At 35.6% G+C, this 13199-nt stretch overlaps 2 protein-coding genes across 2 annotated transcripts; one reads left to right on the forward strand and one right to left on the reverse strand.

Moving 5' to 3' along the window:
• Positions 2024-4817, forward strand: LOC109227125 (dnaJ homolog subfamily B member 1-like). Its single transcript, XM_019392152.1, has 3 exons — positions 2024-2353; positions 2857-3470; positions 3880-4817. Exons 1-3 carry the CDS (start codon positions 2165-2167, stop codon positions 4319-4321), a joined length of 1245 nt encoding a protein of 414 aa, XP_019247697.1. The 5' UTR covers positions 2024-2164; the 3' UTR covers positions 4322-4817.
• On the reverse strand, positions 5302-12596 carry LOC109227124 (aldehyde dehydrogenase). The gene is made up of 10 exons (XM_019392151.1): positions 12130-12596; positions 10951-11019; positions 10758-10854; positions 9739-9945; positions 7685-7800; positions 7465-7569; positions 7194-7366; positions 7003-7093; positions 6352-6501; positions 5302-5820 (listed from the first exon to the last, which is right to left on the reverse strand). Exons 1-10 carry the CDS (start codon positions 12322-12324, stop codon positions 5590-5592), a joined length of 1434 nt encoding a protein of 477 aa, XP_019247696.1. The 5' UTR covers positions 12325-12596; the 3' UTR covers positions 5302-5589.

The following is a 13199-nucleotide window of genomic DNA, read 5'->3' on the forward strand; positions in this document are numbered from 1 at the left end:
AGCCGCTTCAATGAGAATTCTGTAAGGCCAATTCTCTACGCACTTATGAAACCAGGCGGTGTTCATGGCTGAAACGAACACAACAATGAGAACCAAAAGACGGTTAAGGGTTGGTTGTGTGACATATGGTTGTCTAGGTATACACTAAAGTTCGACGGTTCAAAGATATCAAATCTACCGATTGACCGAGTATATCCGACATATGTTCACTACGAAAAGTTCAAAGGAAAACCTACTTATCCAGATGCAATTAATCCTTACTTGCAAATCACACAGCTTTCATCTATGATCATTCTTGTTACAACCATTCCCATTCATGTGGGGGATTGTTGGACTTTAAGCATTGGGCTTTAAAGACTTTAAGCATTGGCTTTAAAAGTCTAAGAGTATGAATTAGAAATGGTGGGAAATAAAATGGAGGGAAATGAAAATTTGAATGAAGTGAGCTTTTGTCTTGAACTTTGTCCCTCATTGGTGAGGGACAACTACATTTGTGTGTATATATATAGGATCACTTCTTAGAGCTCTTAAAAGGAGTTGAAGAGAATGAACCCTCGCGCCGTCGCTCGCTCGCTCGCTCGGCTCGGGTTCGGCTTCGGCTTTGGATTTGGATTTGTCAAATGATCGATAAGATATTTTTTGGACAAAATTTATTTAATTAATTATTTAATAATTAATTAAAAGCCAGTCAGTTAATTAACGAAATTAACTGAAATCTGAAATCCAAAAAGGCTGAACGTTAATTTTTCCCTTCTGAACAGACACTTTTCCTGAACAGACACTTTTCCTGAACAGACATCACACCTCTTCCGATAATTGCCTATAAATTCTGAGGCATGGCTGCATTTTCGACACACTGAAAAATTACAAAACTTCCTTTCTTCTGAAAATCCTGCATTCTATTTCGCAGAATCTCTTCTAAATTCGTAAGTGTGATTTTGCTCCGTTCTTTGAGTTCGTTGGCATCCTGCAGTTTGTATTGCCACTGTTGCAGGAAGGTTTATTCCGTTTCATCCTGGGAGGATTTAATCCATTACCTTGGCAACGTGTGAGGGGGTTAAAATTCCTTAAGGACGCACAAGCAAATTGTGGACTCGGAATATCTTTTATACTTTACTGTTTTTCCAGTTTTTTTTCTAACAATCTTTCTGATTTTGTGTTTTAACATAGTAGCGTTTACAAAAAAATACAAGAGTAAAAAAAATATGAAGAAACGAATACCGTTTTCCATGGATATCGTTGTCTACATTTAACCGCCCGAATCTCCAGTCGGCCTATTATACGGCAGAGATCCGTTGGGTGTCCCTTTTTGTTAGTCTTTGTTACAATTCCCTTTTCCAAGTCAATCTCCTGGCCCTTTGTTAGTGTACTGTGGTTAGACACTTATCAGTTTCGTGGCTTAATTTCACGTATGTTTTCTAACTTTATTTGCTATAACATTAAAGTCACACAATAATTCTATCATATTAAAAAATTTACTGCATCACTATATTTTGCGGTCAATTGATTTTGTAGCTCTTTACAAACTTGTTTTTAGTTTTATGACAATACATCTTTTTTTACACATGAAAGATTTACGTTTATACGTAAGAGATATTTCTTTTACGCATAAAAGATCTAAAAAGATATTTTCTTACATTATAAATTATAAAGGATGTGATGTACAAATAACACTTGATTCCAGAGAAAACTATGATGAAGAAAATTATTTCTATCTTAGGCCTAGAGATGACGAATATCTTATGTTATTTGCGTTGATAGCGGAGTAGTTAAAAAAAAAACCTTCCTCTTGACTGACCAATTGGACTTTAGCTTATTATTGTTTACTAAACTAATTAAAATGGTGAGCTCAAGGATAAACGTAACACCCACAAAATTCTATCATGTGAGCCAGAGTATATAATAATTTGGCAGTTTTATAATGGATTAAAAGTAAAAGTTACAAATCATATATAAATGATAAATAGAGTTGAGTCTTTTAATTAGCTTAAGAAGTTAAAATTATTCTTCAACTAATCTTAGCTATTAAACCGCTTTATAATTTTGGGCAATAATTAACCATCCGTTCTAAGATTAGACCCGACCTCTCTTTTTGTCTCTCTCTATCTCTCTCTCTGTACGTAATTTCTGAATTATTTTGTGTGTGTGTGTGTTGGTTTGTTCCATGGCAGATCATTCACGGGCCACATCTCATGAGTTTTGCAGCAGTTTTGGCTTTGGAAGTGTATGTAAAGTTTGCAAATCCTTCGTCTCCAGATTCTCCCCTGACCGCATTTTATCTCCTAAGAATAAGACTCAACAATCCCATAATAAAGATCAAAACCCCAAATCCAATATCCTCCAAGATCACAAGGTACGTATATTGAATTAGTTAGGGTTGTAAAGTATGTAAAATGTTTCTCTACTATTTCAGAAGGAAATGGCAAGGAAAATCTTTTAAAAAGATTTAATTGAAATAGCATCCTGTCTCAAACATACACGCCTTCTGTTTCACCACATTCAGTTTTTCTAGTTATTTTTTCATAAGAATCGGAAAATGATAGATCTATTCATTAAGTATTAGAAACAGAATAATTTAATTTTTGCACATGTTTGGAAAATCCTCTTAGTCCTGTTAGAGATAATATGCCAGTAGAAAATATACAAAACTCTTAGTGCATTTATTTTTGTTTTTATTTTGTATGATATTGGTTACTTAAATATTCATATAGCCGAACCTAACTTGATTAGAATGTAGGTGTACTTGTTGTTGTATTGAAAAAACCTAAAAAATTGTCGCATGAAAAGTATGTCAAGAAATGCATGGATGCATGAAGATTTTGACGTATAATTGATCTTTGAATAACCAAATTGCAGGTTAGTATAAAGAAAAGCAGTGTTGATGAAACCATTATTGACGTTGAAGATTTAAGATATAACCACAATGATCAAGTACCCCCTGGAGCCGTACATAACAATAACCACCGAAGCAACGGGCATTATTACTATACTTGTTCTCCCATTTCAAGTCCTCCTGGTTCAAGAAGCACCAGTCCTTCTCGTCTCTCCAGGACCATTTCTCGAATTTTTCGAACCACAAGCGGAAAACATCATAACTTTGTTCCTTCAAGTAATGTCGGTGGTGGCAGTGGTGGTGGTGGCAGTGGACCGGCATTGGCAAGCACGCTTTCGCGTAATGCTAGCCGTACTCATGACAGAGTTGACAGTTCTCATGCAGTTCCGAAATCCTTTTCGCGGAGTGCAAGCCTTCAGAACAGAAGCGAAGCACCCGCTGCAGCCTCAACGGCGTTACCAGCGTCGTTTTCACGTAATGCGAGCCGGAGGAGCTCAACTCCTATAATGTTTTCCAGCTCGACTGGGTTGGTTAAACCACCACCTATGGAAGAGACACTCGAGTGTACCCTAGAAGAGTTGTGCTTTGGGTGCGTTAAGAAGATGAAGGTCACAAGAGATGCTGTTACAGATATTGGGTAAGAGTTTAAATCTCTTTTGGCATTTTATTTGCTATTTTTCAAACTTAGCTTTCTTATTCGAGGAAGCTTACAATCCTATAGCTTGATTAAATAGCTCACTGACTGTTTGTTACACGAAAAGTCTCTTGCAAAAATGCAAGGTAAGGTTGTGTATCTAAGACTCATTGTGGTCCGTGCATAGCGGGGCTTAGTGCACCGGGCTGCCTATTGACTATTTGTTACACCAATAAGTTTAAAGTTGTGTGACAATATGTGTTAGCTAGTAGTATTATTTACCAACTATCCAACATGAGGTAGCTAATATGTAGCTTCCTCCTGGTTAGTGAAAAACAAATATGGGGATTAATAATTGTGAAAATTATCTTAAATTATTCGCCTGAGGATGTCCCATGTTCTTTTCATACAGGCTAACAGAGGAAGAGGAGGTACTAACAATCAAAGTGAAGCCAGGGTGGACAAAAGGAACCAAGATTACATTTGAAGGCAAAGGTAATGAGAGGCCAGGCACTTCTCCAGCAGATGTGATCTTTGTGATCGCAGAGAAACGACACCCTCTATTCAGGAGAGAAGGCGACAATCTGGAATTGGCAGTAGAAATCCCATTGGTAAAAGCTCTTACAGGTTGCACTATTTCCATACCATTGTTGTGTGGTGAAAAGATGAGCTTAACCATTGATGATATTATCTACCCTGGTTATGAAAAGATTATAGCAGGACAAGGTATGGCTAAGCCCAAAGAGCAAGGGAACAGAGGAAACTTGATTATAACTTTCTTAGTAGCTTTTCCAACTGAACTTACAGAGGAACAAAGGTCTGATGTAGTCAGGATTTTAGAAGATTCTTGTTGATGGAACTTTGGTCATTTTATCTTCTTGTTAAACTTTTTTTTTTTTTTTTTTGGTGGGATTGATTTGCAATTAGATGTAGCAAAACAGAATATTAGAGTGATGCAGGTTGTTAAAATGATGATTGGTTTTTCTTAACAGAAGAATGGAGCCTCTTTATGCCTTTGCGAGTTTTCCAGAGTTTGAGACTTCTTTCCAGTAGATTTATATTTATAGCATATGTTATAGGTTTGGGTCCTTGTATAATGAACTTAAAAAGTTCAACAAAAAAAAGCTAGTTTTTCACCTATTTTTAAGCAGTCGATCATTTCTAGCAAAGTATAAATGAAAAAATTGGGTTCAGATGAAAGATCTGCTCAAGTTCCACTCTAATAGTCTATTTGGCCAAGCTTCTTTTTGGCCAAAAGTAATTTCTTTTGGTTGCCTGAAGTGTTTTTCTCCCAAAATTAAGGTAGTAAGACAAGCTTTTACAAGGAAAAAAAAGTGTTTCTGAGAAGTAGAAAAAATACTTTTTTTCAAAAGCACTTTTTAAAAAACACTTTTGAGAAAAATACAGTTACAAACGCTTTTTAAAAGTTTGACAAAACACTACTTGCTGCTCAAAAGTATTTTTCAAATTAATTAACCAAATACATTTACTTCTCATCAAAGTACTTTAAGAAGCTTGGCCAAACAAGCTATAACACAACTACGTGGCTATCTAGCTCTTAGAGAACTCATTATCACTCATAGAGTGATAAGTTTACAGTCAACATCATCTGCCAACCAGTGCTGTCAAAGTAGTACCCTTTTCTAATTATTTTTGTCAAGAATCTAAAACGGTGGAAAAGGGGACTTACGATTACAAGATAATTTTTCGATAATCAATTAATAAAACAAAACTAGGCATTTTATGCAAGAAATAGCATATGCACGTTGGTATAATATCCACCTACGGCCCTACCGCCATCCCCAAGTAAAATAGGCACCCAGCATTAGCCCTGTCCTCGAAAATCAGTAGATGATTAACCTCAATATGTTTGATGAATAAGAATCAAAACTTGATCATACTGGCAATGTCACATTATAGGCACTGTCTAGTATGAAGAAACATAACGGCAGAAAAATTACAACAAAATACACTAGAATAATGGAATTTGAGATGTAAAATTCTGAGTGGACTACTTCCAGGATAATCCCCAACGAATGGAAAGCTTACAAGTATAGTAGCAAGCTCGGACCAGAAATCCTAGCTTGAAACTTCATGGGGTTATCTGAAGTTGAGCGAACTTTTACCACCCAAGTAATGCACGAATCAGGCCGAGTATATTTCCATTTAACAGGGCTTTGAGAAATCTCACCTTCTCAGGTGTATAAGGCGGGTATCTTGCAGGTACATCCCCACCAAAACTGCGACGCAGAACAGCCTTCTTGTGGCTGAAAGCTTCAAACGAGAATCTACCGTGGTATGAACCCATTCCACTTTCCCCAACTCCTCCGAATGGAAGAGAGGAAATAGCAAGCTGCATGATTCAAATATACAGTTCATCAATAGATTTGACAAGGGTCTATGGCATCATATGATTAGACAAAACAATGAAATCCAGCAGCAGCACACACGATTAAAAATGCAAAATTTCTCTTACAGTTTAGATACTCCTCAGCATTCATAATTAAGAAATGTATCAAATACTCTAGCTTTGGTCTCAAAAACATTTGAAGTCCAAAAATAATTAAGAAGCACCTACACAGTAATTTTGACACACAAATTACTTTTACCTTTTTTACTTTTCCTAGATTCGAAGAATCTCTTCTGAAGATAGTTTCTCTCTCTCCCTCTAGGTATTGCTTTAAGCTTAATGCCTCAGAAATTGTATTCCTATTTCATTTTCAACTTCCAACAATCTTAGTTTAATCTCCACTTGTAATTATTTTTTGAATTATCACTTTGAAACTAACTATCGAAACAAACTATCGACAATTTCACATTTGCTTAAGGCATGTTAGCACAAGTCAATTTAGAAAATTTGGCTAATAGGAAAAGATAGAATTACATGTAAAGTGGTGTCATTGATCAGCAGACCCCCTGCTGATATATTCCTGACGAATTCCTCCTCCAGTTTCTTGTTGCTTGTGAACAAATATGCTGCGAGGGGCTTTTCTCTGGCATTAATGAAGTGTATAGAGTCCTCCACTTTATTGACCTTCACAAAAGAAAATCAAGACCTATTCAAGCCAAGAACTTCACAACAGTACTATCAGCAGACTAGAGACAGAATTTTCAGCAAACCTCCTACCTGAGCTTTGTTCATTCTCAAAAGGTGGAAGTTGGAGACTTAACAATGCAGCTAAAAAATTGTCTGTTAAGCTTTCACAGGTGACCTATTGGTTAAAAATTTTCTGCTGTAATCCACAGTATATGGCATAAGAATTACCGCTTGAGCTGCCAAAAGAGATTATCCTCATTTGGGCTGGGTCAAGCAATATATTTTTGTAGTTGTCGAAGCAGTTTTATCGCTGATGAATTTCAATATAGAAAATACGCGAAATTTCATAAGCTGGTCAGGAAAGTGACCATCTTGGAGATGAAGTCTAATTCATGAGAAGGTCATAACTGCGTGACCATAGTTATCCAGCGATTGTTTTGTTACCAAAATGGAATATGCAAAAGACTAGTCACCTCCTACGGGAAGTGCAGTTCTTACCGTGAGAATAGGAAGTAGAGGGCCAAATATTTCCTCCTTCATGATTAGAGCATCTTCTGGGACATCCAGAAGAATTGTTGGAGCGATCTTTCTGATATGAGGAAAAGAAGATGAACAACAAAGATTACTCATCTCATAAACAGATATCTTTGTGACAATAGGTTACTGGAGAAAGATTGTGGTCGACTTACAAGTTATTTTCATCTCTCTGGCCTCCATGAACTACCTTATCGACAACCTTATTTTCATCCAATAACTTTGAGAGTCGATGAAAGTGGTTAGCATTCACAATGCGAGACAGATCTCCTGATTTTAGTGGATCCTTCCCATAAAATTTCTCCAATTCAAATTTCATGGCGTCTAGCTGGCGAAGAGGAATCAGAGGAACAAAAATAAAAAACAATGAGTAAAAGATTTTTCATAATGTCACACATAAAAGCTCCTTGATCTCATAAAACGTACCAATTTTGGCACATTCTCTTTGGTAGTAATTATATAATCAGGAGAGATACACGCTTGTCCATTGTTGCAGCCCCACTTACCAGCAATAATACGCCTTACTGCAACCTTAAATCAAAAACAATTTGATATATAAAAGAAAAAATTGAGAAGCTTCTTATTATGATTTTTGGCAGTGTATGTTCTGACAAACTCAGACTAAAGAGCAAATAAGAAATATTACCTTCAAATTGATGTTTGAATCCACAACAGCTGGAGATTTTCCACCTAGCTCCAAAACCACAGGTGTCAAGTGCTTTGCTGCAGCCGTCATCACAATCCGTCCAACTTTTCCATTTCCTACAGTATTATTTGTTTGATTGCAAATAATAACATGAGCATATAACTCATTAATTATTATCATAGTGAACAGATCATCTCCAAATAAGTCTTGCAAACAAAACTTGGCAAAGTTAGTATCAATCATAATATCTACTAATGCTTGTCAACCTTGCAATCCAAACTAACTGCCACTACTATTTTAGTCAACTAAACTTATTATTGAACAGAAGCCCACATGCACATATAAGGGTGGGCCGGCTGACAAACTTCAGTCCATCTCAATCTCATTGCTCTTCTTTTTTATCAAGTTTCAAGTAAAATTAGATGGAGAAGAAGATATCCTACTGACTTCTATTGACATCTAACAATAACACATTTTCACTTTGTTGTCTCTTTTCCCCTGCCATGGAGAGGGGGATGTGTAGATGGATCATACAAAAGTTTAAGCTCTTATAGATAAGATAAATTTAAAATAAATCACTGATCATGTAGCTAATGGATCCCCAGCCCTTCTTGGTAAATAGAGCTCCTCCCCTGGTGAAGCTTAGGAATAAAAGTATTTAAGAAAATATCATGGATTGAATGGTATAACCAATACATATTCAATAAGACACATTCAATAAGATGTCAAAAATACAGCAGTCAAAGTTTCTAACGATCATTTTTTATCTAGTGTACGCTTCCTTCCCTACATAAGTCTGCTATGATTAGACAATAAGTGAAGTATCACTTGATGAATTAACTAAGCCTCAATTTCAAAATAGTCGAGGTCGAATATATGAATCCTTTAAATCCATTATCGCACAATTCGGGTACATTTCTTGGCAATACTATAAAATAATTTGTCTTTTACGACGTATTAGGTTTCTTTTAAACTCGAGGTTCTCTAAATCTCATACTTATTAGTCCCCACGCTGATATACAAGTTGTCAAGACAACCTAATGTAAGTGTAACAATAGCAACTAAATCATAATCCAAGCAAGTAGTTATTGCTTTTAAGGATTGTATGCTTACACTGTTCTGTTCTTAGATCAATCTGCACTAATTCAGAAAGATTCTAGGTATGGCGTCAACTTCTCTGTAGGTATCTTGTCTCCTTTAAGCACCTTCAACAATTATAATGTTGTATCTAAGAACCAAAGTATTTTGAAGTCAACATAAGACATTCCTAAGCCAGGACACCACCCTCTATGTCTGTTGCTCGCACCCTTTGTCTGATGTGGTCATTTCTAATATTGGTAAGACAGGACACTCTTTTTGTGAATATTTTTTACCTTAGAGACCTAATATTGACTCTCATATAACATTGCTGGTGTCACAACCTTTATATATAATTCGCCTTTGACTTTGTTAGGTATCTTTCTATTGCATGAAGCTCACATCGATCATTCCATTTTGCATCTTATTTTTTTTTTCTATGTAATACATGCTCCTCTACCATGTCATTCTCCTGATAAACTAAATTTTGATATCTAAATTAATGGTATTTAGGCACCTTAATCCATCTGATGTTACTTCACAGTCATTCTCCTAAACGGGTTAAACTTGTGGTGCATATACTCTGTCTTATTTAGACAATAAAGGGCAGCCCAATGCACAAAGCATCCTGCGTTCACGCAAAGTCCGGGGAAGGGTCGCACCCAAAGCCTACCTGATGCAAGCACTAGTGGCTGATTCCGCGGCTCAAACTCGTGAACTACAGGTCACACATAGACAATAAGTGATGTAGAAGCAAAAAATATCACGACCTGTCAATTGCACTGCAGGAAAATTACCACATTGTTAACAAACCAGTTCAGTTGTCTCCGAAGCCTAAAAGATTAAAAAAGAAATTATGTTGCCACCAGAGATGGTTACAGATTCGGGCAATTGTCCATCTACAAATAATTCTCTCAGATATTTTATTCTATAAATTACATGCAGATAAAGTACACCAGTAAAGAAATTTTTCAGACCTGTATAAAATATCTTATCCCATTTTTGCTCTAGTAATGCAGTTGTCTCAGGTATTGCGCCTTCTACAACTCTTACAGCAGTGACATCCATATACTCCCCTAAAAGTTTTGCAAGCACTGAAGATGTAGCTGGGGCTATTTCTGATGGTTTCAGAACTACAGCATTACCAGCAGCAATAGCTCCGATCACTGGATCAAGGGACAACACTGAAATAGAATGAAGGGGGAGGGGAAGAACATAGTATCAATACCTGATTAATACATCCGCACTGTAACTTTTCAACTAAGCGTATACTCATTTATCATAACACAATACAAGATTAGCAGTAAACTACTGATAAAGGATAACGGAGAACTCATGAAGGACAAAGTCTCCTTGGAAGACTTGCATCAGAGGAGGATAAAGCATTACTGGAATCTGCTTAATTTTTGGCCTTTTATTCAGGAAAAGCATAGAATAGTTTTTAAAAAAAAAAAAATATTTAATACATATTGGGTAGCGAAGGGGAAATGGGGGAGGGGATTACTAGATGGGGAATAGAACCCTCACCAACAAGGTGAAAGTTCAGGTAGCCAACCAACTGAACTATTAAGATTCTCCAAGCATAGAATAGTTTGACCAGAGTAGAACTTCACACTACATATGACCTAGTCTTCCTTGACAGCTATTTCAAGCAAAGACGGTCTGTAAATAAGTGAGGGATATGTTTCTCTCCACATTGTGAGTCGCCATTAGTCACACAGATCTAAAGTTGCAAAAAAACAAGAAGCAAGAAGATTCAACCTAACATTCTCTTTTATTGACATTATTCATCCATATATAAACTTATTCAGTTTCAAAGCCACACCATAACTCTTGATTATAAAGTTTATAAACAATAGAAATTTCTGCAGAGGAAAGTGAGTAGTCTGGTTTCTAATTTGAGACTTGCTTAAAGATATAGTGAAAGGAAAAAAAATAAGAGGAAACATAATCACGCGCACTTATGAAGGAGATAAATGGACAGCTTTTCACATACAGAATGGATAGTTCCAGGCTGATATGACCAATACCACACCGAGGGGTTCTGGAACTATTTCAGCTGATGAAGGAAACGTGGTTAATGAAGTTTTGACCTGTAATTTCAACATGTTAGCATCAGTGGGCTTCTATTAATTACAGTAACCAAGATAAATTAAGTAATGTATATCTATAAATAGCTACAAATTTACTTTTTCTGGTTTCATCCACCGTTTTAGTTCCTTCAATGCATGCTTACACGATGTTTTCATCATAGAAATCTGCATTAGAAGAATATATGAATTAGAAGACAGAAAGAAAATCTGGTCCAACATAGCTAAGAAAGTCCAGGACTAAATATAAGAACCAAAAGCTAATATTGGTGATATCTATACACTTTCCAGATGACCAACATCAGGAACAACAATGACCTATTTATTTTGCTTATACCTGTCACTCTAAGGACCCTAAGCAGAATACCCAACATTACTCTTTTAAATGGATTAAAACTTCTCCAATTCCAGAAAACTAAATATGAAAAGAGGAAAAGAGAACTCATTTTGCAATAGACTATCTAACTAAGATCTAGATGCTAAATCTGAAACCCAGAAAAAAGAATACTCCGTACTAGTTTTCTTCTAAGTACTAGTCTGTTAAGTAGTTATGCACCCTTATAATTCATTACAAAGGACAAACAAGGAAGACAGAAAATCCAACTTTACAAAATTGATTTAAACACAGGAAAAAACCCAACAAACAAAAATAGCCTGTACAATTTTCAATTACTAAACCAAAACTAAAATTGTAAGTATAACTTTGAGGCTTTGCAGATAGTTTTACTAACTCCTTCCATGTGACTGTTCAAGGAAATATAAGAGTCGCCAATTTTTTGGAAGAAAAAGACAAAAAGAAACAAGTGCTCAAAAATCTGATGTTTAATTCAAAAGCCATAAGCTTGCAAACCAAAATCACAAGAAGAGTTCCAAATCTGAGAAAAGCAGAGTACACGTAACAAATCATAATTCCAATTACAACTTTATGTTTCATTTATCGTAAGGAAGATGCTGAAAACTCAGAATTCCCGATCAGTCCTCAACTGTATTGTTCGGATATTATACCAAAAGGTGCTAGAAACTCAGAATTGCCATTCGACCATTCACATAGTGAAATATAACCAATTAGTATAATTCGTTGACTGCTTAAATTCAAGTTTATCAGTGTAAATAACGAAAATCTTTATATTCTATTGTAATCACAAGTCCATATATATATATATATATTATATAATAGGTTATTTTTTGTCTCGTTATATATATATATATATATATTATATATATATATAGAGAGAGAGAGAGAGAGAGAGAGAGAGAGAGAGAGAAAGAGAGAGAAACCTCGTGAACAAAGGATTCAAGTTCAGGCTTAGAGAGGTCGGAATTAAGAGCATCGACGATCTCCTTCTCGTGATGCTCTGCAATCTTCAACAGAGCTTTCAACTGCGACACTCTCCACTCATAGTTCTTCGTCTTCCCACTCGCGTACGTCTCCCTCAGTTCTTTTACAATCGCCTCCGCATCTACCATCGCCATTCCTCTACAATATGAACCTCGTTCTCTATCTATGTATATATAATTATGCAGATTCAATAAGTCCGTGTATATGTATGTGTATGTAGTTGAGGTCGACGACTCGTGCGCCGGTGCTTCGCCGGCGATTTTTTTGTGTGTGTGTATGTAGCAGTTTATTGATAATGACGATTGGATGTATAAATAGTTGAATATTGTATTGTGTACTACTATTTGAATAGGAATTCGAAAAGCGGAGTGTAGTCCGGGCAAAGGAGGATTGTCGTTCCTAGTGTCTAATGCGCGTGATTTAGCAAGTGTTTTACTTTAAGAAAGAGGAGAGTGATTCTCACGCTCCTCCTTGATATTTTAGGGGAAAAAAAGGCTCGACTTTTGTGCATATTGTTTTTCTACGCTATTAGTGTTACTAGTTTTGTAATATCAAGTTATGTAATATAGAGTTTTGTAAAATAATATCCATATTATTAAAAACAAAGCTTTGAGGAAATAATTATACGTAAAAGTATATAGTAAAGATTTTATATATGATCAATGTGGATCTATCACATACAATTTTGATAATCTTAAAACAATATCACAAGATAACGACCAATAAAATAAGTTTATTTACAACGCACCCTCAATCATTTAGCTAAACATATAATAATATAGATTTGACTTATACCTATAGTACAAATTGCACCGATGTTTTTTTTTTTTGATTGAATAATTGTCTTCATATATAAGGAGATAGATAATATGTGAAAATCAATAAAATAGAAGTAGTAGAATAATTATGGATCAAAATGAAGAAGGCAAGAATACAAATAAAATTTTGAATATTATGCCAGTACAAGTTGCTTTTCATGTGAAGAAAAACACGAAATTTGATATATAGC

Source organism: Nicotiana attenuata, chromosome 6 (assembly GCF_001879085.1).
Source record: "Nicotiana attenuata strain UT chromosome 6, NIATTr2, whole genome shotgun sequence".
Taxonomy (NCBI): Eukaryota; Viridiplantae; Streptophyta; class Magnoliopsida; order Solanales; family Solanaceae; genus Nicotiana; species Nicotiana attenuata.

What these genes read in the sequence shown, in the direction of transcription:
- LOC109227125 (XM_019392152.1), top strand. Translation starts at nt 2,165, where the DNA reads ATGGCAGATCATTCACGGGCCACATCTCATGAGTTTTGCAGCAGTTTT. An exon ending in ATATCCTCCAAGATCACAAG is followed by an intron (nt 2,354 to 2,856) that starts GTACGTATATTG and finishes ACCAAATTGCAG; the next exon opens with GTTAGTATAAAGAAAAGCAG. An exon ending in GATGCTGTTACAGATATTGG is followed by an intron (nt 3,471 to 3,879) that starts GTAAGAGTTTAA and finishes CTTTTCATACAG; the next exon opens with GCTAACAGAGGAAGAGGAGG.
- LOC109227124 (XM_019392151.1), bottom strand. Translation starts at nt 12,324, where the DNA reads ATGGCGATGGTAGATGCGGAGGCGATTGTAAAAGAACTGAGGGAGACG. An exon ending in GGATAAGATATTTTATACAG is followed by an intron (nt 7,801 to 9,738) that starts GTCTGAAAAATT and finishes ATAATACTGTAG; the next exon opens with GAAATGGAAAAGTTGGACGG. An exon ending in CTCTACTTCCTATTCTCACG is followed by an intron (nt 6,502 to 7,002) that starts GTAAGAACTGCA and finishes TCTTTTGTGAAG; the next exon opens with GTCAATAAAGTGGAGGACTC.